Source organism: Podarcis gaigeae (genome assembly GCF_964106915.1).
Source record: "Podarcis gaigeae genome assembly, chromosome: 2".
NCBI classification, from domain to species: Eukaryota; Metazoa; Chordata; class Lepidosauria; order Squamata; family Lacertidae; genus Podarcis; species Podarcis gaigeae.
Genome location: NC_139679.1, coordinates 110095895 through 110122428, shown reverse-complemented (window position 1 = coordinate 110122428; position 26534 = coordinate 110095895). Strand labels below are relative to the sequence as shown.

The 26534-nt window shown below is 44.1% G+C and overlaps 1 protein-coding gene across 5 annotated transcripts; it reads left to right on the top strand.

Annotated features, from left to right (window-relative positions):
- The first annotated feature begins 1684 nt into the window (after nt 1–1684).
- On the top strand, nt 1685–25819 carry ATAT1 (alpha tubulin acetyltransferase 1). Of its 5 annotated transcripts, XM_083724760.1 has the most exons (12): nt 1799–1986; nt 4368–4428; nt 4890–4981; nt 5909–5969; nt 6506–6619; nt 7309–7410; nt 8630–8675; nt 11265–11336; nt 12256–12475; nt 20622–20719; nt 22087–22138; nt 24078–25819. In XM_083724760.1, exons 1-12 carry the CDS (start codon nt 1877–1879, stop codon nt 24427–24429), a joined length of 1380 nt encoding a protein of 459 aa, XP_083580886.1. In that variant the 5' UTR covers nt 1799–1876; the 3' UTR covers nt 24430–25819. The 5 variants fall into 5 exon arrangements, 4 of the variants coding, with proteins under 4 accessions (XP_083580888.1, XP_083580886.1, XP_083580889.1 ...); XR_014560605.1 differs by lacking the exons at nt 20622–20719; nt 22087–22138; nt 24078–25819 and adding exons at nt 14714–19238; nt 19328–20119 and having other exon boundaries at nt 1685–1986; XM_083724763.1 differs by lacking the exon at nt 20622–20719 and having other exon boundaries at nt 1804–1986.
- Nucleotides 25820–26534: the final 715 nt, after the last annotated feature.

The window sequence follows — 26534 nt, the reverse complement described above, 5'->3', positions numbered from 1 at the left end:
ATTATGAAAATGATCTATAGGTGGTACATGACCCCAGTCAAGCTTGCAAAAATTTATCATTTGCCCGATAATAAATGTTGGAAATGTAAAGAAAATGAAGGAACATTCTTTCACCTTTGGTGGACGTGCCCAAGGATTAAGGCTTTCTGGGAAATGATCTACAATGAATTGAAAAAGGTACTTAAGTACACTTTCCCTAAGAAACCAGAGGCCTTTCTGCTGGGCATAGTTGGCCAATTGGTGTCAAAGAAGGATAGAACTTTCTTTATGTATGCTACAACAGCAGCAAGAATACTCATCGCAAAGTACTGGAAGATGCAAGATCTACCCACCGTGGAAGAATGGCAGATGAAGGTGATAGACTATATGGGACTGGCAGAGATGACGAGCAGAATCTGGGTCCAGAGAAGAGATACGGCGGAAGAGGACTGGGACAAATTTAAAGAATATCTAAAGAAACACTGTAAAATTAATGAATGTTAGAAAGACGCTGGATCATAAATTAAGGGGTTAATCGCGGCAAGGGATAATTTAAAGAAATTAAATAATACTAAAATTAAGTTAAAAGTAAGGGAAGAATTTGCTGATAACTTAACCAGAAATTAGAATACAGAAAGGGGAGGTATGAGGAAGTCGGGAAAGTAAGTTATAAGAAAGAAAAACTCGAAATTTATACGTGTTTTATGTTTGTATTTTTCTACTATAATGTCTTTTTTCTTTTTTTCTTTTTTTCTGTTGATTATTGTGTTGTGTGGAAATGTCATAAATTTGGGAAAACTTGAATAAAAATTTATTTAAAAAAAGAAAAGAAAAAGAAAACTGTAAAGATGAGCCATGCAGAAACTATATTGTTGTTATAGGTTTAAGTAATCTTTTTACGTTGGCCTTCATTTTCTAAACTATTTGTTTTCCAAACTATTGTATATTTTGATTGTATAAATAATTATTGTATATATATAATTATTATTATAGTGGTACCTCAGGTTACATATGTTCAGGTTACAGACTCCACTAACCCAGAAATAGTGCTTCAGGTTAAGAACTTTGCTTCAGGATGAGAACAGAAATTGTGCTCTGGCGGCGTGGCAGCAGCAGGAGGCCCCATTTGCTAAAGTGGTGCTTCAGGTTAAGAACAGTTTCAGGTTAAGTACGGACCTCCGGAACGAATTACGTACTTAACCTGAGGTACCACTGTATTATTTAGAAGACAGCTGAAGGCAGCCCTGTTTAGGGAAGCTTTTAATGTTTAATGCTGTATCATGTTTTTAATATTCGGTTGGGAGCCGCCCAGAGGGACTGGGGAAACCCAGCCAGATGGGCGGGAAATATATAATAAATTATTATGATGATGATGATTGGACTGCAAAGCAATTTGTCAGATGAGCACTTTTTAAAAAAAATGTGCATTAAAAGTGTATTATGGGTGAAGTTACAGATGTGTATACTTTTATTAAACAGGTGTCATGTTCTCACATCACGGTGTAAAATAAAACACATTCAATTAAAAAAAAAATAAAAAAAAAATAAAATATCCTTAAACAAGGCTGGCGAACAGGGACAACAACTCAGCAGACATCCATGCTGCTGGACATCCAGGGCAAGGCTGAACTTCCAAAGGGAAAGTGCGTTGTAAACGTGGCAACGGAGGCAGGTTCCCCCGCTGGCGGGCTTTCAAGTCTAGACGCCCGGCGGCGGGCGAGGAAGGCAGCGGTTGCTAGGGGCCGTCCGGTTGCTAGGGCGAGCCTGGCAACGGAGGTGCCGGCAGCAGGCCCGGTCGCTAGGGGCGGGGCCGGCCGCGCGCGCGCTCCGCGTCGCTCAGAGGCGTGAGTCGGCGCGACCGGGGCAGCAGGGAGAAAAGGACCCGGATGCCGGGGCTATGGAGTTCCCCTTCGACGTGGACGCGCTCTTCGCGGAGCGGATTACGACGGTGGATCAACACTTGCGACCGTCGGGACGGAGGGGGGCCGGCTTCGCCACGACCCACAGGTAACTATGGCAGCGGCACGGGCTTTGGGGGAGGGCTGCCATACCCCCCACCCCCGCCCTCCTCGCCTATGGGGCTCCTTTCGCCCCGCGAAAACAGCGCAGGGCGGCGGTCCGACCCCCTCAGTTGCGCCTCAGCACCGCGGGGAGGCGCTCTCCCTGCGCGCCCGTGACGCCCTCAGGAGCCGCTCCTGGCGGCTGTTCCCACGCCCATCTATTGTCTCAGGCGCGGGGCATGCTGGGTAATTGATAGCCCTAGCTGCTTCTCACCTCTTTCCCCTGGGAATGAGGGTGTCAACCTTTATGTACCATATGTAGGCATACATTTTGACACCCTGGTTCCTGACTCAGAAGTCAATGCCGCGGGGCTTTACTCCCAGACATGTGACCTTAGCCATGAATGTTCCTGCTCTTTCCCTCTTTGTTTACATGCTAACATCTGTGCCCAACTTTTTATTCAAGGAATTCCGGCTGTTCAGACGTGGTTCTCTCCCCCCCCCCGCACGCCCCCCCCCGTCACTACCTGTTATTTCCATTTCTCCCTCCCACAACAACCCCATGAGGTAGGTCAGTCTGGCCCAAAGTCACCTAGCTGAAAAGAGAATCGAATCCTAGCCTCACGTTCGCATACGTGTTTTGGGAATAAAGTGGGGGGTTAGCCCGTGCTTGTGACGCTTGAAGTGGATGAAGGATGGGTAGGTACAGAAATGATAAATGGTTCACAGGTCCATTGCTCCATGGTTGCATGTTAGCATAGATGCCTGGTGGTGGTGTTTTTTTAAATTTAAAATGATGATTAAGACATTTATACAAACTGAAGAAAGTTAACTTAAACCTAAGCTTTGTTGGCTAACATTCAACATGTCAACATTCAACACTGTCATAGCCTGAGCTCACCTTGTAAGGGTGTTTTGAAGATTGTCGCATATAAGGTGCTACTAACTATTTTGAAGATGATAGTGTAGAATATTATAATTTGAAATGGTTAATAGTGAGGTTTAAATGTTATCAGCCTACTTCAGAGCATGATTTATAGTTCTCTGTTCGACCATGAACAGTCTTAAAGTGAAGTAACTAACAGGTTTACTCTTACGTGCACAGCCTGGGATAGGATATTTAAAATTAGCTACGGCTGCCATCCTGAGAATGGTGGCTAATCTACTTCAATCTATTGTCTTAGAACAATGATCCCTGTTGCTTTATGTGCTTTGCAGGGGGTTTATTTTTGCTCTATAAGTCTGCACAGAAAAGATATAACAGTTCCCTGTGGTAGATACTGTCCCTGCATTCCTGTTGTCTTACAGCAGTGCCTCTCAGGCATTATATCTGTAGGGAATCCTTTATGCATCGACATGTTTGCTCAGGAGCTTCTGTGTGCTATCTTTGTACAGTAGGCTAGCTTCTTCTACACACTGACACACCCCTCCCCATCCTCCATCCAGGCACCCAATAGACATTATCAGTGTTCAATGAAGCATTCTAGCCTGTCAAAAACACATGAAGATGAGAAGTGGGGCTGATGAGGGCTGTGACCTGGTGAGAGTCCTGAGGGCCAGGGTACCCTACCCTGATGTAGGGTTCTTGTTAGGTGTTTGAGGTTCCACAGTTGCCCCTTCATAACAGAGGTGGTGATCTAGTATGTATTTTGAGCTATCTTACAGGGGGAGCATTGCAAAGGCCAATAAGTAATGGTGATCAAGGTGCCTTTCAAGGAAGCTTGTCTGCTGTTACTTGGATGAACCTCTTAAGAAATTTCCAAGGAAGCCTAGAATTTCTCAGAACAGAGTCTGAAAACCATGGTCTTGAAGCATGAAAAATAAATTGGTTTACATTAGCATCATTCTTTCCATCCATCCATCCACAGTGTATAGCAGGGGGGTGCCCCATTGCTTTAGGATTACCTGGTTGCATGGATGAGGTACCTTTTGTTGACTAACCTGTTATCCTTTTGCTTTTGTCAGCAACAACAGGAGAGGGCTGTTAGATTCATATGCTGTTTGTGGTATTCCCAGAAACACAAATTGGCTACTGAGGAAAAAATGATGCTTTACTAGATGGACCTCTGGTCTGATCCAGCAGCAGTCTTCTTCTGCTTAGCATCCTGGATGGATCTTTATTAGGCAGCCTTAAACCATTTCCGTGTTCTGAGTTGCTATTTTTCCTAATGTGCTCGGTCAATTCCAGGAACCTCCTATTATTTCTTTCTGTCCCTGGGTATGACATTGCAGAAGCTGCCTGATACTATGCTGCCTCCAGCGTGTCAAACATTCCTTTCCTCCTTCAAGGATTTGGACTATTTCCTCTTCTAGGTTTCTATTTTGATTAGATTATTCAGGCTCTCAACCTAGTTGCTTCTCTTTCTCTCTCTTTTTCTTCATGGCCAGGGTGGATCACCAGCAGCAGCTCATGAGGATCATAGATGAGATGGGCAGGGCCTCTGCCAAGGTGGGTCAGGGTTTTCATCTGGAGGGTTTAAAGGGCCGCAGAGTAGATGATAGTTTCTGGGTAAACAGGAGGATGTGTGTGAAGCCAGGTTGCCTATCCCTTGTAAGCCTCGGCCAATTCACTTAAAACTGTAACTAAAACACAAATATAACTGTGGAGCAGGAGTGGGTGGGTGGGAGAAACAGTTCCATTGAAAATGACTCATCTCCTAAATGCCTGGGCAGAAGCACAGGTGAAGCAGCAGGTTTTGGCTTTGTAGGTCTTAAATTGCTCTGGCCTGGAAGATTCACTGTCTTGCAGTGTAGTTCTGCCTAGAGGATGCAAGAAAGGAGAGAGGGGAACTTTTTCTCTCCAAGGGATATAAGCTCCAGTTCAGATATCAGTTTGTTCAGTTGCCCTTCCAAGTCCGTAAAAAAAAAAATCTTCTCGAGTTAGTGAAACTCGAAACTTTTTGGTTTCAGGCCCAGAATCTGCCAACTCCAATCACCAGCGCCTCACGGATGCAAACCAACCGCCATGTTCTCTACATTCTGAAGGACAGCGAAGCAAAAACGTGAGTGTGGCTGCGACTGAGGGGCTGGAGTCTTAAGGGTCCAGTCCTTTGCATGCCTACTCAGTAGTAAATCCCACTGAGTTCAGTGGGACTTACTCCCAGGTAAGTGTCCATAGGATTGCAGCCCAAGCCATTTCTGTGGGAACATCTTGGGATGCAGCAAGAAAAGGCTTTGTTGTTCTGAACCATACACAGGAACTCTACACAATCTGCTTAGCCGTAGCAACCATAGAAATATTTTTCAGGGATTTGCAAAATCCTTGAAATATCAGAGTTCCCCCTCTTTTTTTATTGGGTGGGTGGGGAGATCTTGCCCTGTTTCCTTCAGCACAGTTGCTTGTCCCTCACAGTTGCTAGTTCCATGTATTCCTGTATCTGTGTGCTTCTTTCCCTCTGTCTGTGACCAAAAATCCTCTGCTCTTGGAATACTATACATTTCCCTGATTTGCATAAATCATTATGATTCTGGAATCTGAAAAGCAAAAAAAGGTCTCTATTTAATAATGCTATACTGTTTCCTCGTGCTACTGCTAATAATCTAGCCTCTAGTTCAAGGATGAGGACACTTTGGCCCTCTAGATATTTGTTGGATTCCAAATTCCGTCAGCCTCAGTAATCATGGCCAGTGGTCAGGGTTGATGGGAGCAGTAGTCAAAAACATCTGGCAAGCACCAGGTTAGGGAAGGTTGATAGTCTACCTTGGGCCCCTTATCTCAATTTTATACAGCAGGTTTTATCACTTGCCCTAAAAGTATAAATAAGCAGGTGTTTTGCAAACAGTGTTTTGGCTCTAAGTAACTGTAGATCCCATGACGCCGTCAGGAATGAATACATTACAGTAATAAATGATAGCCCTCCTCTGCCTCAGTGGCCCATTGTTCATACATCTCTAACTAATGCTTTGTATCTTTTCTTCATTGCTACCAGGGCCGGGAAAGGGGTCATAATTGGCTTCCTCAAGGTGGGATACAAGAAACTCTTTGTACTGGTAAGTTGCAATGCGAAGTTGCCTTTATGTGCAGAGCAGTTGTCTCTGGTGCAAAAGGGTCATTGGTACCAAACAGGACTAAGTCTATCCACTTCCTTAAAGAATCATGGTCGATGGTATCAAAGGCCACTGAGAGATCTAGCAGAACTAGGTGGGGACAACTGCCTCCCTTCTTTATAATATCCATGAAGTTAGCTGACATTTGTATGTGTTGGAGGTAGAAGGAAGGAAGACCTTTAAAATGAAAGTGCTAGCAATATAGATAGGTGAGCTATAGTTTGTTTTCATTGTAATCGTGTTGCATGCTAGGTCAAAACATGGGGCCTGAATTTCCTTAAAGTAGCATTTGACAACTTGATTTAAGCAAGAGTGTCTCAGAAAAGTAAGCGTAAGCTAGCATGTGTTTGGTATGTGGCTCAGATATTTTAGCTCTGTTACTTGTGGTGCGAGTATGAAGTGTCTGTTTTTATTCTGTGTACTCTGCTCTGTTTTTATATATAGATACACATCTTGCAAGTCTTCCTTCTTTCTTTCAGGACCGCCACGGAGCTCACAACGAAGTGGAACCACTGTGTGTATTGGACTTTTACATTCACGAGTCCCTCCAGAGGCATGGCTATGGCAAGGAGCTCTTCCATTACATGCTGCAGGTGTGCCTCTGCATATTCTCTCTCTTTCTCTGTCTCTGTCTCTCCCCCACCCCTGTAATATCCTGGCTGGGTCACATATCCCTGTATTTTGTGTGCTCACTTCCTACATTTAAAGGCTCAATCCCCTTCACAGTGAATCAATCTGTGTGGAGATTTCATTCCTAACCACAGATAAGGTGATCAGTTAGACAAGAGTCTTCTCCAGGGGATATTTTATCTCTCTTAGAACACATCCCATCCAAAGTGCAATGCTTATTTGTGGCTGTTGTGGTTTCTATGGCCCTGGAGCTATTCTCAGTTCATTTTAATTTTAGCTGTATGGAACCAGTGCAGTTGGTTATCCCAATAGGCATTAATTAATTCACGTAGCCAGGCTGACCTGGATGGGGTTGGAACAAGCTCTTAGGATCCACCGTTTAACATTCTTGCCCTGTGGATTGCTTCACAGCCTTAGCAAGCTGGTTTCACCTCTCTTCTGTAAATAACAGCAGCTGCTGTTGCTTTGGTTTTGTTGATATCTCTTTTCACCTGTCCTCCCTGTTATTGCACCTTTCAGGGTTCATAGAAACTTGCTGCTGGCCCCACGACTGATGCTTTAGATCCAGCTCCTAAATTTTACCCCTTCTTTTGAGGTGGAAGCTGTAGTCCACAACCCTTATCTTCACTTCTCTCTGTCTCCCCTCCCTCAGCAAGAGCGAGTGGAGCCTCACAAACTGGCTGTGGATCGCCCCTCAGAGAAGCTGCTCTGCTTTCTCCGGAAACACTATAATCTTTGTGACACTATTCCCCAGGTGAGCTGGTCTTTTTGTGCTGGGAAGCCAGGACGAAAGAAAGCAACAGCAATTCCTTCACCTTTTGACTTATTTTATTATTTGTTTCATAAAATTTACACACCACTTGGTGGTGGTTGTTTTTTATTTTATTTTATAAAAAATCACCCTCAAGGCAGTTTGATAGCTAATGCAATAATACTCTGTTCACTTGAGTTCGTGTCCATCATCTCTGAAAGTATTCATTTTTAAGCTTGCACAGACTGTGGGACAAGAAGGGAATGGTTCCAGAGAAGTTGGAAATAGCTGTGTGCTGTGCAGGAAGCAAACAATAAAATGGATTTTGAATACTCTTTTATTCTACCTGCCACGTCCTCTCAGAGCCACTTGGATCTCCCAGACAATCTTCCGTCTAGGCGGCTTACAGCCCCATAGCAGCAAAAGTGTATCTTGCGTCTTGACTGTTCTCTGGGTCACCCAGAGGTGGTTCTGAGTGGCCACACTTTAATGGAACTGCACACTGTTAAATGTGCCATGAACCAGGCTGGGAGCTCGTCCTGGTGCCACTAGCTTAAGCTTCACAGAGGAGGGATGTAGGATGCTGCACAGGTCCTTATACCACGCAGCAGACACTCTAGCCTTGTAGTGGGGAACATATGGCCCTCCAGCATTGTTGGACTCCAAGTCCCATCAACCCCAGCAAGCATGGTTAATGGCCAAGTGTGATGGATGTTGTAGTCTGACAGTGTCCGGAAGGCCAGAGGTTCCTTATCTCTGCTCTACCCTGTTCTCCTGAAGATCTTGTGCTCAAAAACTACTGGGAATTGATTGTATTTAAAGAGAATAGTAAGTAACCAGTCAGTACGATCTTGTTTCATTGCCTGTTTCCAAGTATATTGTAATAAGTGTTTTGCTAATGATTAATTGAATGATAGTTTGATGTTTTGTGTGTGCATATTGCAGTTTTATGTGTTATTTTTATGACCTGTCACCATGTAGTGAAAGCTTATAAATTGCACAAACCAAGATGCAAAGCATATGCTCTGCTACTAAGCTCTTACCCTGAAGAGTTGTATTCCCCCCCCCGAAGCAAATATGCAGACCAGCTGCAAAAAAGAGGGTGAGTGGGGAGGTAACTGTAGGGAGCCGTACAAATGTGTTTCACAAGAAGCTTGGAACAGTGGGGTAGGTTTGGTTTTCTGGCTGTTTTTTTAAAAAAATCTTGTTTTTCTTCTTTCAGGTGAACAACTTTGTGATCTTCCAGGGCTTTTTCAGCCACCACCATGGTGAGTCAGTGGCATAAACATTGCTACATCCTTTTGCTGAGATTCTGCATGTGATTAAGAGTGGGGGGCTGCTCATGAGAAGGGTTAGAAGAGGCAAACGGTATAGAAGCTTCTTCAATTTTTTTTAAAAAAAGATCTCCCTCAACATAGGCTGGCTTCTGAGCATTTTGCGTGTCAGTTACCTTTGCCACCTCCTGATGAATACTAAATGTTTGCAGCTTTATTCTGTGCCTGTAATGAAGTTAAAATGGAACCCTCAAGCAATAGATGGTTATTCTGGGCCCAATAGCCAGAATGTCCAAGTCATGAAAGGCTTCAGAAGTATGGATGCTGTTTTGGTCCAAAATAAAAGCAAGGCCTATCAAGATGAGCACCCCATTTCCCACAGTAGTCACCCAAACGCCCAAGGGAAGCTCAGAAGCAAGACCTGAGTGCAACCCCGACTTGTGGTTCCCAGCAGCTGATATTTGGAAAGATACTGCAGTCTATTGTGGAAGTTGAGCTATAACCATCATGGCTATTAGCCACTGATAGCCTTCCCTCGATGAATTTGTATAAACCGTCCATGCTGGCGGGACATTATTGCATCTTGTGTACTGAATTCCAGACACGGTTAGTCATCCACTGTGTGATGAAGTGCTTCCTTTTCTCTATCCCGGGGATGGATGTCCCCAGGTTCTAGTATGAGAGAGGGATAAAAACTCCCCATTTTGTCTACACCATGTACAATGTTATCCTTTCCCCCAAGACTGGCAGCCAGGGCCTTGCAAAGCCAGGCAGAGGCCCGGACCAGGTAAATAATGTGCCCCCCCTTTTTTTTTACCCTGGGGGTAACTGAAGTCTTATAAATAAGTAAGTATATAAATAATTATCACAAAAGTTATGCTGACAAATAATTTTATTTCAAGGCTTGAACAGTATCTGCATATAAAGACAAAACGCAAAATATAGATATACAATAGCGCTTTTAAAAAACATGGTGACTTAGGCCCCCTTTGGAATCGGAGTCCCTGGCCAAGTGGCCCATATGGCCCCCGCTCTGTCTGGGCCTGCTGGCAGCTCCAAAAACTGAAGTCTTTCTTTACATTAATAAAAATCCTACATCATGGATTTATACAAGGGCGAAGGGGGGTGCAGTGGCTGCAGGTTTGCGCCGCGTGTCACCACTGAGGGGCATGACAAAGTGCCGGGTGGCACTCACCGTGGGGCCTGCAGTACGCCCGAGCCACGTGTCTCTTGCCCAAACGGTCTGCCCGCTGCCTTCCCCCCAGCTGTAGGGTGGCTGAGTGGGAGGAGGCAGGCGGACTCTGGAGGCCCTGCGGTGTGCCCTGCTCCACCCCTGGGCCCACCACCCCAGGCGCCCAAGCGGCTTCCTCCGCCGCCGCAGGATTTATATTAGTGGCATTGATGGGGGTTTGAGAGTAATAATTTCAAGCTAAGCTTAAGTGTAGAACAAGTATACCACATCCGGTTGGCTGTGATTCAGCATCTGCCAAGAATCTGAAAATGGAATGGCAATTATGCTAATTAAACACAGAGAAAAGGAAGTGAGGGCCCGCTGTCTAATGACAGATTTCCAGTGTTGTTCCTGGAATTTCCTGAATAGATTGCCTACACATGCTTTTGCTCGTTGGCTAGATCTTTGAATACAATTAAGGGACTGTTCCTATTGCATGCCTTAACTACCATTCATGAAATCATGTTCTTCTCGGTTAATTCTTAGATGGTCACCCACACAGTTTAGAACTGCCATTCATTTGGTTGCTCAGAAAAAGCTCTTAAAATCCCTACTCCCATTTCTGGGTTACCGTGGAATGGTGTCAGACGGCAAGCTCTGTTCTCCATGAACGGCTCGCTCATCGTGAGAGTTCTGGGGGAAGCACGTGGGCGCTCTGCACTCCCGAGAGAGCCCAAAAGGTTCTTTTTGGGTTCAAAGGGGTCCAGCAGCACAATTCTGATTCTTGTCCCGCTATCCAGCTGTGGGGGTGAGATGGAGCCGAAAGCACCAAGCTCCAACGCAGCTCCACTACGAGAAGCCTCAAGCTCCGTGCATCAAAGCAGTAACTTTTCCAAAACTTGAAAGCCTAGAATTAATTAACTACCAAGAGGATAATAAACTGTTTATTTAAATTGAAATTAATTTGGCAAACATTAGGGGTGTAAAAAGGAGGTCCACCATGGATGTGTTCTTTTAAATCTACGAGGGAGATAATTAAATGACACTCTTTTTTAGCCTACTAATAATCAACTTCTACGAGGGCAATTGGTCCGATGAGATGAACTAGAGTTTATTGATCTGTACTTTGTGAATATAAGAATTAGAACATACTTTGATAAATTGCACTGGCTTTGCTGGACTTATTCTCCTATTTTCATCTTATTTCTACCCCCCCCCCCTTTTTATATACCTCCCAGTATTGAACTATTTTGATTATTAAGGGATCTTCCTCACAACTGCTTCTCATGCTTGGAATAAGATTTTATTTTATTTTATTTATTTTATCTGAGATAAAATGTTTTTATGTGATTAACTGATTTTCCCTTCCTCCTCAAAGGCTTACTCATCTTTCTCTCTCCCTCTCCTCACAGCTCCAGTGAGAAAGTTGCCTCAAAAGCGTCATGAGGGGGAGATAAAACCATATTCTTCATCAGACCGAGAGTGTAAGAGATTAATAACTGAGGCTGCTTCTGGATTGGGAAGTGGGTTTAAGCAGTTCTCTTTTTGGTGGGAGCGTTGCAAATCCGCCTCCAAATTGAGGGGGCAAGTTGTGAATGACGCCAAGACAAGAACCCATTTTGTGTTGTTTCTCAGGGTAGGATGGAGACCAGTTGACTTCATGAAGCTGAGGAATGTGCATATTATGTGTTCGTGGTTCTGTGATACTTGTCACAGTTAGGTCACTAGGCCCTCTCTAGGGTACGGCAGCTGTTTGATTTAGGAGAGTAGGAGAAACGGCAAGTCAGTTTTGAAATCTGAGACAGACTTCAGTCAGAAGAGTCAACAGACGGGTTCCTCAACCTCGGCCCTCCAGATGTTTTTTGGCCTACAACTCCCATGATCCCTAGCTAGCAGGACCAGTGGTCAGGGATGTTGGGAATTGTAGTCTCAAAACATCTGGAGGGCTGAGGTTGAGGAAGCCTGGTCTACATTCCATCCAAGCTTGGAAATGAGCGGACTTTTTTTTTTTTTAAGAAGAAAAGGGGTTCCCTTGTCTAGGAAGTGAGCTACAAGATCCCGGGGCTCAGCCACCACCTTTTAGAATGTGCCAGTTCCAAACCGGTCCCCTGACAGGATGTCAGGGAAACATTGCATAAAGAAGAAAACACTCAAACTTTGTCCTACCTGGTCTTCCATAAGTAAGGATGCAGCTGTTTTTGAGCTTCCTGTAGTGCAAGTGGGAGAAAAAAGCAAGGTGGTTCTCTGGGTCTTTGGCCTTTCAGCAAGTAGAAGGCGAAGGTGATGGTGGTGATGTGGCTTTTAAGGGACCCAGATTGGCTGCCTTTTTGAATAGCATACCTTGGGCCTCTCTAGGAACTGGAGGACTGAACCTTTTTTTTATATATATGTCCCCACAAATAGTCCTGAAGGAAGAAGTTGAACCACCCTGGCCCTTCAACCAGTCTCGCTCACTGACCCGCTCCAGCAGTCTGGGCAACTCCCCAGTGCGAGGCTGCCTCAAGCCTTTTCTCAACGAGCAGGAGCTGCTGAAGAACTTGCGCCTCTGCCCTCCCCACTCGACTGCCCACCATCTGATGAATGGTGAGCCCGGAGACCCAGCTTCACAGAGGCGGAGAACCAGGTACAGTTGGAGATGTGGGGTATCTGAACATCTTGCAGTACCTGGGAAAGAATGCTCTCTCTCTCTCTGTATGTGTGGAATAGAATATTGTTTCTGTTGAGCTTGGGAAGTAGTCAGTCCTTAAGGATCTTTGAATCAAAACACCAGCAGGCATTTCATTTGCAAATGACTTCAGCTTCTGGGGTTTTTTTGTCTTGTCACACTGGAGCCTTGTTAACAGAGAAGTCTGTTCCCTGAACTTAAGTAGTTCAAACTATGCATCCAGGCATTCTAAGTCCTTGACAAGAAAAACTGAATTCTGCTGCCCGTAAAAAAAAATTACAAAATGAAATGATTTGTGTAATTTGGCTTACTTTTACAGATTTCATTCTGACTTTACTTTCCTGTATCAGTAAAATTTTAATGTCTGGTGTTTTTCAATTTTTTTTATATATGCTGTAAGCCTCCTAGAGTGGCTGGGGAAGCCCAGCTGGATGGGCGTGCTGTAAATAATTATAATATAATATAATATAATATATTTATGTTATTTTTATTATTAATAATAATAATATTAATAATAGACAAGTGAGATGGGGAGACTACAGCTGTGCAAGGTACTGAATACCTCCACTGTAAATCAATTAAAAAAATGTCGTTCAGCAGTTCCTCTGGCTTCTGAGACTTCACCAGGCATTTCCCACTTGCCTTCAAACATATTTTCATACCCTAAGGGCTAGAATCTCGCTTTGTAAAATTAAATCTGATTCTGGAGAATATTAACTATGTGCTCAGTACCCTATTTTGAAACTGTACCATCTGGAATTGGGTGGTGGGTGTTGAAATCCCTGGGATAAAGGTGTATGTCTTGAGACCCTGGAAAATGCTGACTGTGTGAACAGTACAGGGAAGAAGGATGAGCGCGTTGTAGTTACTTAAACAGCTACAATGCTCTTTCTAGCTACCTCCAGTTCCACCTGGCAGTGGTTGCTAGTGTATTACGTAGGTACCTAGTTGCTACATTATGCTTACCCTTTCCTGGACAAAGGAGTTAAAAGGCCATGTTGGGACTAGAGACTGAGTGCCAGAGGCAGCCTTGGAATCAGAGAGGGCAGTGGCAACAGCGAGCCAAGATATGAAGGCAAGATGGATGGGTGGAGATCACGTGGTTGCAAATGCAACAGAGCTTCAGCAGTAAATGTGGGACTTGCACGTCTAGGGGAGGGGCAGAGATGTGCTCATTTAGGTACAGGGTGAACCTTGAGTGAGATGTAGGAAAGTACAGAAAGTGCTGGCAAAGATGAGCTGCCCTAGACATTTGCACTGGAGTGACCCACAGGCTCCCTCTCAGGATTTAACCCTTCATATCATTCCTTGTGGCCTTGGGTGGCTAATTCCTCTATGCAATTCTGCTAGTTGGCAGAATTGGTCTTTTATCACATGCAGACCACATGAAATGGGACTGAGCGCTTGCAGTTTGTCAGTTTGCTTTGCATCTGACATGCCGAAAAAGGATGCTAGGTTTGAACTTGGCTCACTGAGTGCTAGATGAGATTATGTTTGATTTGTTTGTGGCTCTCGAAAGCTATAAAGCCATAAAGATGTGCCAGTTTTGCATGACTAAGCTATATTAATCTTAGGTTGTGGATGTTGCTGTGCATGAAATACAATTTTTAACAGTGTATTGTACATTTTCCATGCATGCTTCTAATGCAGTTATTAAAAAAAAACTTTTTGTGGGTCTTCAATTCTAATTGTATGCACTTTCAATTCTAATGTGTCGATTCTAATTGTATGCTCTTTCACCTTGGTTCCTCAGAATAAAGAGTGCCCTGGGTCATATTTATTTTGCACAGCAGTTAATAGTATCTGATATGCTATAAAAGGTTTGGAGAAATGTAGGCAGGGCCTCAGGAAGTTTCAGAAATCAGAGGTTCTAGAAAGGTCTTGCTGTCCTGCACAGCTCTTGCCATGGCAGCACCCTCACATTCCTTCCCCCTCCTTAGTGCTTGCCATCCATCATCCTCATCCTTGCACTTAATCCAGCATCAAAAGTATAATATACCCACCATTTCCAGAGTACCATTTATCCATTAGCACTGTGTCTCTCGGAAGTGAGATGTTTTCTTCGTTATCTTAACCTGATAGATTTTCCCCAAATGGTTCGTTTGGGGGTCTAACCTCTCTTTCTTTTTTCTGTTTTCAATCCCCTCCTCTTCCCTCCCTTTCCTTTCTTCTCTTCCTCCCCCTCTCCACCACCAGCTCCCTGAATCGTGCTGAAAACAGCCATTGATCGCCGGTCTCTGCTGTGTCTACCCAGCCGTTGGGCCTCCACTTGCATCCTTGAGTTCTTTCTAGCAGCGAAATTTGGTTTTACATCCAATTTCCTCATCCCTTCCTTTTTATAAGCTTTATGGGTAGAACCTGTAAGGATGTGGGTTTATTTATATCGTGTGCGTGTGTGTGTGTGTGTTTTTGGTCTTCAATTTTTTAATGCCAAGATTCCGGAATGCCCTTAAGGAAAGGAACCTAGCTGCGTTTTTAAAAGACTGCTGGGCTTTGATGAAATTCAAATTATTTATTAAGTTGGGCTTCAGCTCCAAAGCGGTGAGAGCTTACAGCTGGGAAAGTACTGGCGTCCCAAGTATACACTCTTTGACACTGTGGTCTGCTGCCTGTCACCATACAGACCTGTCAGTCGTCTGTTGTGACCTGCCAATCATGGATCCAAAGAAGACAATACAAGTTTACTGTAAATTATCACTTAGTTCTGTAAGATTTCACTTTTGAAAAACTGGCCACATAGATTAAGTGAATAGTCGTCGGACTGGTGACAAAACGTAACACTGTCAGGACTGGGTGTATTATTAGAAGGGATGAGAGCACCCATTTCAGATGGCAGATTTTACTTTACTATTAAAAGCAAGAGAATTATTGAAATGGTTATTATAGTCTTACCACCATGAGGCAGGTACGGTTTTGGATTTACAGTGTTAGGCGCTACCTGGCCAGCCGTCTGTGAGTTTTAGATTGGAGAGAGACAGTTGTAACTTCAGAGCCTCTGAAAGAGGCATCAGCCTGGGGTGCAGACACATCCTGCTGTTATCTCTGGTAAACAGAGTTTGCATTATTATTATTATTATTATTATTATTATTATTATTATTATTTCTTGTAGGGCTTCAAAAGCCTGATTCCTTTTACATGGGATCCACTGCTTTTAGCAGAGCCCAAGTCAGAGGAGCTGTCTGGCGGCTTCATATTATTAAAATTGGGGCCCGTGATATTTCTCCTGTACGTTTGGCTAGTCACTAGGAACCCCTCCCACTTTCATCATAGATTTTGACAAAGTGATCTGATCCCTGAAAAACTTACGGTATAGCGTATTTGTTTTAGGTTTTTTTTCAGTTGCGGTCAGGCTCCCTGTTGTGTTTGGTGCGTTTTGTATCCATGTGTTATGAATGGCAGAGATTGATATAGGGACAGGCCGGAAGAATGATTTAACTTTAATAGTGATAGATGGGCAGGCTAGGAGCTGCTGTAAACGTACTTGCAAGGCTGAACTAGTGGACAGGCATTAGGGGTCTCTATGAAACCCCTATAAACTCCCTTATCTGCCCTCATCCCCCTGCCATGCATAGTCCCTAACTCTGAAGGAGAACTCTTTTTTCGCCTTCGCCCTTGCCGTTACGCACCTCAGCTACTTTCTAGATACTTGTTACCCTTACCTTGGAGGGAGTGGCTGAGACATTAAATTGGGCCACAGTGTGTTCTGTTTTAAGGTATGCATAGATGGAACCAATGGAGCGGCCTTGTACCGAGCCAGACCATTGGTCCATCTGGCCCAGCGCAGTCTAATTTGACTGGCAGAAAGGAGTTTTTCCTGCTATCTGACACCCTTGACCCAGAGATGCTAGGTCAGAGGTGGGGATGTTGCTGGACTCCTAAATCCATTATCCCTGACCGTTGGCCATATCTGCTTATGGGTGCTGGGAGCCTGACAACATCTGGAGGTGCCACAGCTTCCCCACCATAAGAGCACAAGAAGACCCTGCTGGATCATACCAGTGCCCCATCTAGTCAAGTATCCTGTTCTCACAGTGGCCAACCAGATGGGGAAACCCACAGGCAGGACCTGAGCACTCATGTAGTTTCCAGCAACTAGTATTCAGAAGGATTGTGCCTGGGGCTGGGACCGTCTGTCTGCCTGCAAAGCTGGGGCTCTGCTTTTCCAAAGTAGGCCTGGGAAAGTTCCCCTGGAGAATCCCTCTAAAGCAGAGTTGAGCACAGCAAAGGCCACAGCTGCTCTTGGCGAAATCCACCTAGTCCTCCTTCAGTATCTCCTCCTCCTCTCCCCCTGTCATCCCCCAAATTAACTCCTAATAGAGTTGCGACTGTAGCCAAAGGTACTTATTGAGGTTTCATTTAGTGTGGTTATGGTGGAAATGTGAGAAGAACCACAATCGTGTTTCCACGTGACCCAGTTTCCATAGAACACAACATTGATAGCAGTTTCACCCCCTCTGCCAAATTTTAAGAGAGGAAGAAAGAAGCTGATTTGCTCACCTTGTCCACCTTCCTGCATTCTCCCGTCTTCCTCCACTTTGTGATTTGCCAACTGTGTGTTGCCTTCAGACATTCTTGTGTCTATAGCATGTTCTGCCCTGAATTCCTTTCAGAATGTCACCCCTGAGGCTGCTGATGTGTTTGGGATGTAGCGTAGAAGGACCTGGCTTCGGTGACAAAACCTACAGCGGTTGTCCCTGTCTTCACAGGGCTTTAAAATGGATACCTCAGCTGGAGAAGCAGAAGCTCTGGCCTTTATTTTCAGACTTGGGAGTGGAGATGGACAGGTTTAGAGGACGAGAAGCGGGAAACTAGAAGCCCCTAGAATGAGAGTTGGGTCTTGCGTGCCTTGGAGGGGGGAATTGGTCTCCAGCAAGAAACTGAAAGGTGTTGGGCATGCCAGCCAGAGAATTATGATGCCAGAGAAGCAAGTGCACATATATTGAGGATAAAAGTGCCAAGGTAGCCTAAACTCTTGTGCCAGGGAAAACAGCAACTTGTTTTAGCAACTTGCCAGTGAGGTTGCTTAGCTACTGTAATTTAGATGTTTACTTAACCAGTAGGTGTAGTAATAATATAAAGAGCAAGGGAACTATATAGAGCCTGTGTGGTGTGGTGGTTGGGGTGTTGGACTAGAATGGGGAAGACTTGGATTCAAATCCGCACTCAGCCCTGATGCATACTGGGTGACCTTACCCCCTCTTTCCCTCTCTGTGCCTAACCTACCTCACAGGGTTGTTGTGAGGATAAAATGGGGGCAGGGATACAGATGTCATGTGTGCTTGCCTGAGCGGCTTGGGGAAAGGGCAGGATAAAAATGTGGCCGTGAAACTTCAGGGGCAATGAAACTCTGCCTTTTCCCTTCGGACTCTCCTCTGGCTTCTGAGCTTTGAAATCATGGCATTGCCTGATTTCAAATTTGTCATCACACGCAGGCTCACAGATTTAATGAAAACTCATGAGACTTGGGATGCTTAACTTCAGAGCCCAATGCTACATTCCTCATGTGCGCTGAAATTGCAGAGCTGTAAAGTGCCACACGCATTCCGGCATACACAGTTTGTTTTGTGCTCCTGTGACACCAGATCGACAGAGAGGAGACCGCAGAGGCGTAGGTTGAAGCACTGCCTGCTGAGTGTGCCAGTGGTCATCACCCTGTGTGGTCCGCCAATTGTATCATGTGGCAGTATGGGCTGCCCTTGTATGCAGTTACACCTTGCATAGGTTGTGCCATCAAGTAGCATGGGCTCAGCTATAACAGGAGACTTACTTTGCTTAAGAACGTAGGAACTGCCTTGCTGCGTTGCTCCACCTAATCTTGCATTTGGTTTCTAACAGCAGCCAGCTGGTTGCTCCCAGGAGGTTTATAAGAAGATTATGCAGGCGATGGTTTTCCTACTACTCTTTGTCCTCCGTAACTGGTACTTGGTGTCATTCTTGGAGTTCTGTTTTAGTTTAGCATTTCTGATAGCTTACGATACTCCTATCCTCCATGGCTGAATCTAATCTGTTCTCTCTCTCTTAAAAAACCCCCAGCCTAGTGGCTATCTAGTTCTTGGAATATTTGGCTCGTGCTGCTTTTAAATTTGACTCTTAACAACTTGCATTTAGATCATGCCCCTGAATGATACTGAGCTTCACCAACGAGTGTTGCTATAAATGTCAGGGCTGGCCGGTGCTACCGTTAGGCAAAGGGAAGCAGCTGCCTCAGGTGGCAGAAGCTGAGAGGTGATGAGTGGCAGGGAGGTGCTGAAGAATAGAGCTGCATGTGCCAAATGGTCTGCTAATCCCTGCTGAGGATGCTGTCCTGTCACCAGTGTTAAGTAAGATTCATTCGTATGTAGAAGAAGGTGGGGGGTTATGATGAGCTTGAGGCAGCAAAATGTATCGGCAGCCCTGTTTAGGGAAGCTTTTAATTTTTGATGTATTACGGTATTTTAATATTTTGTTGGACGCTGCCCAGAGTTGCTGGGGAAGCCCAGCCAGATGGGCGGGGTATAAATAATAAATTATTATTATTATTGTTATTATATTGGGCCAGCCCTGATAATTTTACAGTGGTCCAGGGCTTGCTTTTAGTTCCGGCATCTCTCAGGTGGCTGCCATTGCCATTATAAGAGAACAAGGGAGGCGTTCATGGTGAGTTCTCACACCTCTTTTTCTAGAAAAATAGCTTTGGCTAGGTCTGTCACTGACAGCCTTTATGGTTTTAAACAGACATAGGCAAACTCGGTCCTCCAGATGTTTTGGGACTACAATTCCCATCACCCCTGACCACTGGTCCTGTTAGCTAGGGATCATAGGAGTTGTAGTCCCAAAACATCTGGAAGGCCAAGTTTGCATATGCCTGGTCTTTAAAAAATGGGCCCTCTAAAGTTCATACACAATAGGTTGTATCCACCTAAGTTCTACACAGAGTAAACTCATTGAAATTAAGGAACCTAAGTTAGTCATGTCTGTTAAGTAGGCCAGCTCTTGAGTAGGACTAGCCCTGGATACATCCCAGTATTGCTCTGTTCTCCAGATGCTGAGGCCAAATGGGGGAATGGCTCTCTTCCTCATTCCTGTTGGAAGTCATTTTTCTCTGGGAGCATCCAGCTGAAAGCTGTGACGGACCTTTGGTCAGATCTAGCATAGCAGTTCTTATGTCTTACAGCACATCCCCAGTTGCCATCTTTAGACCCCACCCTTCTCAGCTCAGTATTGCTAAACGGGGGGAAAGTGAAGCTGAGTGAGACAGCAGCCACTTGGAGATGACGTCTGTGGACAAGGCAGAAGTTTGCTTAGCGTCTTAAGCTTTTCTCTAGAATGACGTTCATGAGCCCAAGTAATGTCCCTTTTCCCTGGACACAACGGACTTTAAAAGCTGCTCAGATGTGGGGAACTCCCAACGTTGCCCCCCACCCTTTTTCTCTTTAAATTCAGATTTGGCTGCTTGAAAAGCACCGCTCCTTGAGGCTTCTTGCCTTTCCCAACCCCTTTCTTTTCTTATCAAAGCACCTGAGACTCTGAACTGCCTTTGGCTGTTGGTGTCTGGCATGGAAAATACAAAAACTTTTGTTTACATTTCAATAAAGTTTGATTTTTTTTTTTCAAAGTTTCAATGTGTGGTCTTGTCTTTTTTGTTCCGCATCTGCTGGCTTATGGAATAGCTAGCAAATCCTCTCCCTTTCCAGGAATTGGTGTATTATAGTAGGCAAATAGATCACTGATGCCGAACCCTGGAAGCCTTGGTTCAAACCTCTCATTTGCCTTGTGCGGATTGCTTGCCCTTCTTGAGTTAACCTACCTTATACAGGGTTGGGGTAATGAATCCAGGTAGGGGCGGAGGGTTGATATACAGTAACGTCGCCCAAGTACAAGGGAAAGTACATTGCAATGTTGCTCACTTCTCCCCTCCAGGTACAACCTCCTGCAATATAATTCCTTTTGAATGGGGGGGACGGACTGTGCCCCACTGGATGGATTTCATTCTGTTCATCCTCTCCCTGTGGGACATTCTTGTTCCATCGCATCCTTGCTTGATGTTCCTGCCCTACCTGCTGCTTTCTTCTGCCACCGCTTCATCTCCACCCTCCCGCTTGTCTTCCCCCTCCCGCCCTCCAGGACAGGCACTCTAAAGGACAGCCTCATGGCTCAGAAGTCTTCTTACAGCCGCTTCAAGAACTCTGCCCCAGCCGTGGAGCTTTCCGATAAAAGAGCAAGTGAGTGACCGCTGGAGGCATAGGAGACATTTCCAGATCTATAGCCAGCTTTTTCCTCAAGGGACTGGGTAGTGGGGCAAATACAGCTGTACCTTGGATCCCGAACACCTTGGTACTTGCATGTTTTGGCTCCTGAATGCCACAAACCCGGAAGTGAGTGTTCCAGTTTGCGAACATGCTTTGGAACCCGAACGTCTGACGCAGCTTCCGATTGGCTGTGGGAGCTTCCTGCTGTGGGAGCTTCCGGCAGCCAATCAGAAGCTGCACCTTGGTTTCTGAACTTCTTGGAAGTTGAATAAATTTCTGAAATGGATTCCATTCAACTTCTGAGGTACCACTGTACAGGTTAACCGTTTCAGCAGATCCGGAGAACCTTTGCCTCCCTCCGGATGTTACTGAACTGGAGCGCCCATCAGCCCCAGCAAGCATAGCCAAGGATGATGGGAGCTGTAGTTCAGCAATGTCTGGAAGGTCAAAGGTTTCCCTACACTTGCATTACAGCACTGGGATCCTAGCCCATAAAGGACTCGCCCAGGTTGCAATCTTTACTGCATTTACCTGGGAGTCTGCCCCACTGAACTCTGTAGGAGCTACTTCTGAGTAGGCACAGTTAGGATTGCACTGTTCACGGTGAACGTTTCAATAGCACCTCTACAGTGCTTATTTAATATTCTGCCTCATTATTATTTGCTCTAAAGTGCTGCAAGTTTTCTCAGCACTCTGCAGGAATTAACAGGTAACAGTCCCTGTCTGCAGGCTCACAATTTAATAGAGACAGTACAAAAGGCCTAGGGAGGGAGGAGGAAAGCAAGCATTGAACCTGTCTGATTCAGAGTTAGCTTCTTGGTCCACCTAGCACTGTGCTGTCTCTGGCAGAGGATCTTTTTCCAGTCCTCCAATCTGGATCCTTTAACTGGAGATGTCAAGGATTGGCCCTGGAAATTTTCTACACCCAAAGGATGTATTCTGTAAAGTGTACTAGGCTACATGGACAAATACTGTAGTCTGGCCTGTTTGTAAGGCAGATCCCTGTGTTCCTACTGGACAAAAAACAACAACACTGCCCTAGATGTTTCTTTAAAAAAGAAATAACCAAGCTGTGGTTCTCAGGATTTTTGAATTACGTCTTCGATATCAAATTCTGGCCTTGTGCAAAAGCAGTCTCAACCATGTGGAACAGATTAATTGACGAAGCTCTGATTGGTTTCTTTCTAGCTATTACTTGCTAATGTTTGAGGAATTTCTGCCTAAGGGCTAGTTTTAATATAGTGTGTCTGCCATCCATTATGAAGAATTCGGGAGGGGGAGGGGTATTGTCATGTCTGTACTACTGAAACGCTGCATTTGTCTGGTTTCTTCCTATCTAGATGACTTAGAGGACAACCTCAGTTCACCCATAAAGCTTCAGGAGTCAGAGAGGTACTTCTTGTTACTTTCCTGCCCCATGACTTTTCTTCCAATAAAACAACTGAAGGCACCAAAAGCTATTCTGGTTTGGTATTTTACTACGTGCAGGACCATCTAACCAAACATGCCTATGTAATTCAGCCTGCAGCAGTGCTGCAAGGATATTACAGTGCCTCCTGCTGGCACAGTCCCACTTGGTATTGTTTATATAGACCAGCAGTTTGAGGCGTTCCCAAAGTAAAGATTGAACTCTGATTAATAAGAATACACACAGAGGCTTGAACCAGCAAGACTCTGGGAAGGGTGCGTATAGTAATCTGTGCCTCCAGCCCCTGGCCCAGGTCGTTTTATTCACAAAAGAGCTTTTGACAGAGTGTTCATAAGAACCAATCAGATTTCTTCTGAGCATTTCAACAAACCCCATGTGGGGGCAAAGTTAAATTACAAACACTAGTTAAGCATGCATACTTTTGGTGTAAATGAATGAAAACTACAAAAGAGTGCATTCAGCAACCCCAGAGGTCGGAAACAATCAATACACATGATGAGAAGGATGGCCAGGAGGACAGCGATCATTATCACCTTTATGTGAAACCTGTTTCCTGGCCCTAAGATTAACATCCTAAGATTAACATATCAGAAAAGCTACATCAAAGAAGCTTGCCCACTATCTTTATGGCCCAGGCAGTAGAGGAAATGGCCAGAGATGCAGAGGGTTGTGGGATTTGGTCAGAAATGATTGTCAATGAATTAAACCCAGTCAACACAATGCATTCATCGTGGACACAATGGCTTGATGCATATTTTAGAATTCCTCATAGTAATCGCACCTGACCCCACACTCTGGATATTTGCACTCCTACAGCAGTGGTTCATGGATATTTCCCAGTGATACCTGCAGGTGCCGGGGATTGAACCGGAGACCACCTACGTGCAAAGCAGATTCTCTAGCACTGAGCTATAGCTCTTCCCCACCCGCAGGAGAGAACAATCTCAATCCCTGGAGGGAAATTGTTTTCTTTCTTTCCCTCCAAACACAGTAGCCAGTCTTTCTGCCTCCTTCACTGCTAGGAATCTTCCAGTTGTTCGCTGTGAATGTAAATAAACCAAATCCCTTTATTTCAGTGGGTCTACTCTGAGTGCGATTTAGTTAGATATTGCCCAGATACTTTTCTGATTCTGAAAGGCAACAGTGGCTAATGAAGGCTCTGAATAGGATGGCAATATCAAATTTGTACTTCCAGTCTAGATGAATTGCTTTAAAAGGATTGTGTAAAAACTGAACATCACCACCATTAGCCTTTGGATCATGTCATATGATTTATTTATTTTTTAAAGTTTTTATTTATACTTTTCAAGTTTATACATTTCATTAGTTTTACAATCAATTTAACATTTCAAACTTACTTCCCCCTCTTTCTGTGGTTCCTTAAATTTATTTTTAGTATTTTCTGCATACCCAAATTCCTTTATTTTTCTCCTTTAATTATCTACTTTAAATATATACGTTTATGAAACTGGAGGTTATTACAATAACCCTGACAATGTTTTTATCTGTTTGCAATTTATCTGTAAATATTCAACAAACCATTTCTATTCTTTTATAAAAAGTTTTGTTATCTTGCTTTCTTATTCTTCGGTAAGTTTTGCCATTCTGCATATTCCATAAGTTTTTGTATCCATTCTTCCTTTGCTGGGACTTCTGCTTCTTTTCACTTTTGGGCAAGTAGCATTCTTGCCACTGTAGTAGCATACATAAACAAATTGCTATACACTTTAGGTAGTTCTGTCCCTATAATTCACCAAAGAAAAGCTGGTTTCCCCCCAAAAGTTATTTTGAACATCCTTTTCAATTCATTGTGTGCCATTTCCCAGTAAGCTTTAACCTTACTACAAGACCACCACATATGATAAAAGGGATCATGATGATGATATTTGTTTTCTCCACTAGGCTGGACAACACCATCATCACCCCCCCAGAACCAGCCAACCTCGGGCAGATGGGAGAGACAGCTCATCCTTCTGCAGAAGCTACACATCAGAGGATGGACTCCAGAACTCTTATGACTCCAAGTCCTCCAGAAAGGATTAAGGACCATTACGCTTTGACAGTCACAAACAGCCAACCCTCCTGCGAAAACGGCCATTGCGTGGGCAGACTCTCCCCGCAGCAGAACAGAGGGTGGCACAATCTGCCTAGGAGTCCCTGGCAGATGAAACCACTTTGGACAGTAGCGGGGAGTCCCTATGAAGCCAAATGGATCCACCACAAGTATCTGTATTGCAATACCAGACCCTGGTGAGAGGAATGGCCTGCACTTGTGGCTGTAGTCTTCAGCCAAGAACAGATAATCTTGCCAATATGAGGAAGAGGTCTGAATTAGCTTAGATTCCTCTCTTGCTGACATACTGACTTGGATCAACCCGTCTTACCTGGAATGTCTCCTCCCTCTGGCATTAAATTGCCAGCATTTTCCTGCTCCTTTTCCTTCTGCCCTGGATCGGACCAGCAGAAGCAGCATGCCATTCACTATATCCCTCTCACTCACCTTGATGTGGTGCCTTTCTGTTGTATTTCCTGCTAGCTCCGTTCAGTTTGAAATCCTCTTTTCATCGTTTGAAACTAGCGTTTTAATGAAACTCCGTTCAATTAGGTGATCCTGCATTTGTAAACTTAAAAGGGCCTGAATTTTTACAGAATTCAGATACCGGTGCTGAAATGCCCCAGCCAAATTTTACTTGGCAAATCTTACGTGGGTTTTTGCTCCATCCCAAGAAAAATAGGAAAGCCTGAATTCAAATTTTCGGTAATTGTTTCAGTACAATGTTGGAACTTCCCACAAACTTTGAGAAGGGAAGGGCCGCTCACTTCCTTTGCCTTTGCCCTGAATATGAAGAGCGGTAGGAAGAAAACACAGGAAGGAATAAATAGCATGTGCAGGAAATCAACTTGGTCCAGTTTAATCAAAAGGGATTTAGCACTTCTGGATCCGCTTAATCTAGATTTAAATTTACCCCTTCCAATTTGGTATATTTCTCCTCCTAATTGGACTAAATATAATCTACATGAATATGGTCTTAGTAGAGCGTTTAGTTCAAATTAGCCAATACTGGAGTTAAAAGTGAATTCATACTTATTTCATTGAACCAATTCCTTACAAAATTGGCTAAGTTCACTTCCTATGCCTTTTACTTTCCTGTTCATTTTCTTATTAATGTTCTCTCATTCATTTGTTAACTTATTAATGTGTCTAGGCCAAAGCTCCTCAAGGCTTTAATAACAGAGCAAATGTTAGTATCTTTTTCCATATAGTATTCTCTTCTCTTGGTAGTGGCCACATCAATTTAAACCATTTAGGCAAACCATTATAGACTCTGGCATCTTCTTCTGTCTCCACGTTGCACCGGCTGGAAAGGAGCACTAACTCATGCAAAGGTAAGTCAGCAGCTTGTCCAAACAGGGCAGGATGAACATGAAGGGGCAAAAACATTTTAAATAGAAGCGCAACCATTAGCAGTATGCATCACCTTAACTAGGCTGCTTGGAGATTAGGAAGAATTTTTAAGATGATCTAATGAAGACACAGGGTGTTGAGCTTAATGGACTGGATAGTGTCAACTCGTGTCAGTCATTTGCACATGTACCATCATACAGAATGTGCCATTAAATATTGAATTTAACAGAACAGAAAAGTTGTTGTCTTCCCTAAGCTATGAGTGTCCTGTGCAGAATTTATGTAGATGTAGGTATAACAGGTTATTTCATATCAAGCTGTTGCTGTTGTTGAGGGCTGATCATGCAAGTATCTCTTCCAAGTTAGCACAGCATTGAAGAGCGTGCATAAATTACACATTTGATGCAATCACAGACCCCTGAAAAACATGCATGATTTAGCTTTTGCAGTCATTGTTCTGGTGCAAAGATGCAATTGCATCTTCCAGCTTTCTTTCCCTATTTGAACATGTACAATTTGGGCTGCATGTCCCATACATGCAGAAAAGTTTTCTAGCACTTAAGTTTGAGCAGGCTCAAGATAGAGAAAAAGCAGAGTTCCTTGCAGCCATCATTTCCTGTTCAGATTATAAGCTTCCATATGCAGGACAAAAGAGTTGCAAGTACATGAGAAGTACCTTTTTGTTCCAGTGTGTTGAAATCAGTGTACTTCTCTGGCTTGCAAAAATGTTTTGGTTATTTTTTGTTTTTCAGTTGAGCCTGCTCTCTAGCTGTTGGAATAAAACAAGGTTTAAAGTAGGAATTTTTTTTTTTGTTTATTTGGGGAAGAATAAGGCAACAGTGAAAGTTCTGATATTCATTGTAACTTTATTTTTCAAAATCTAACAAGGAACTATTTTTTAGGAAACTCACTTCTGAATCAAAGTAATGCTAATTACCTGGCTAAATTTAAAG

Coding starts and splice junctions, on each gene's coding strand:
- ATAT1 (XM_083724760.1), top strand. CDS start 1,877: ATGGAGTTCCCCTTCGACGTGGACGCGCTCTTCGCGGAGCGGATTACG. Junction 1,987..4,367: donor GGCTTCGCCACGACCCACAG/GTAACTATGGCA, acceptor CTTCATGGCCAG/GGTGGATCACCAGCAGCAGC. Junction 22,139..24,077: donor AAGCTTCAGGAGTCAGAGAG/GTACTTCTTGTT, acceptor TTTCTCCACTAG/GCTGGACAACACCATCATCA.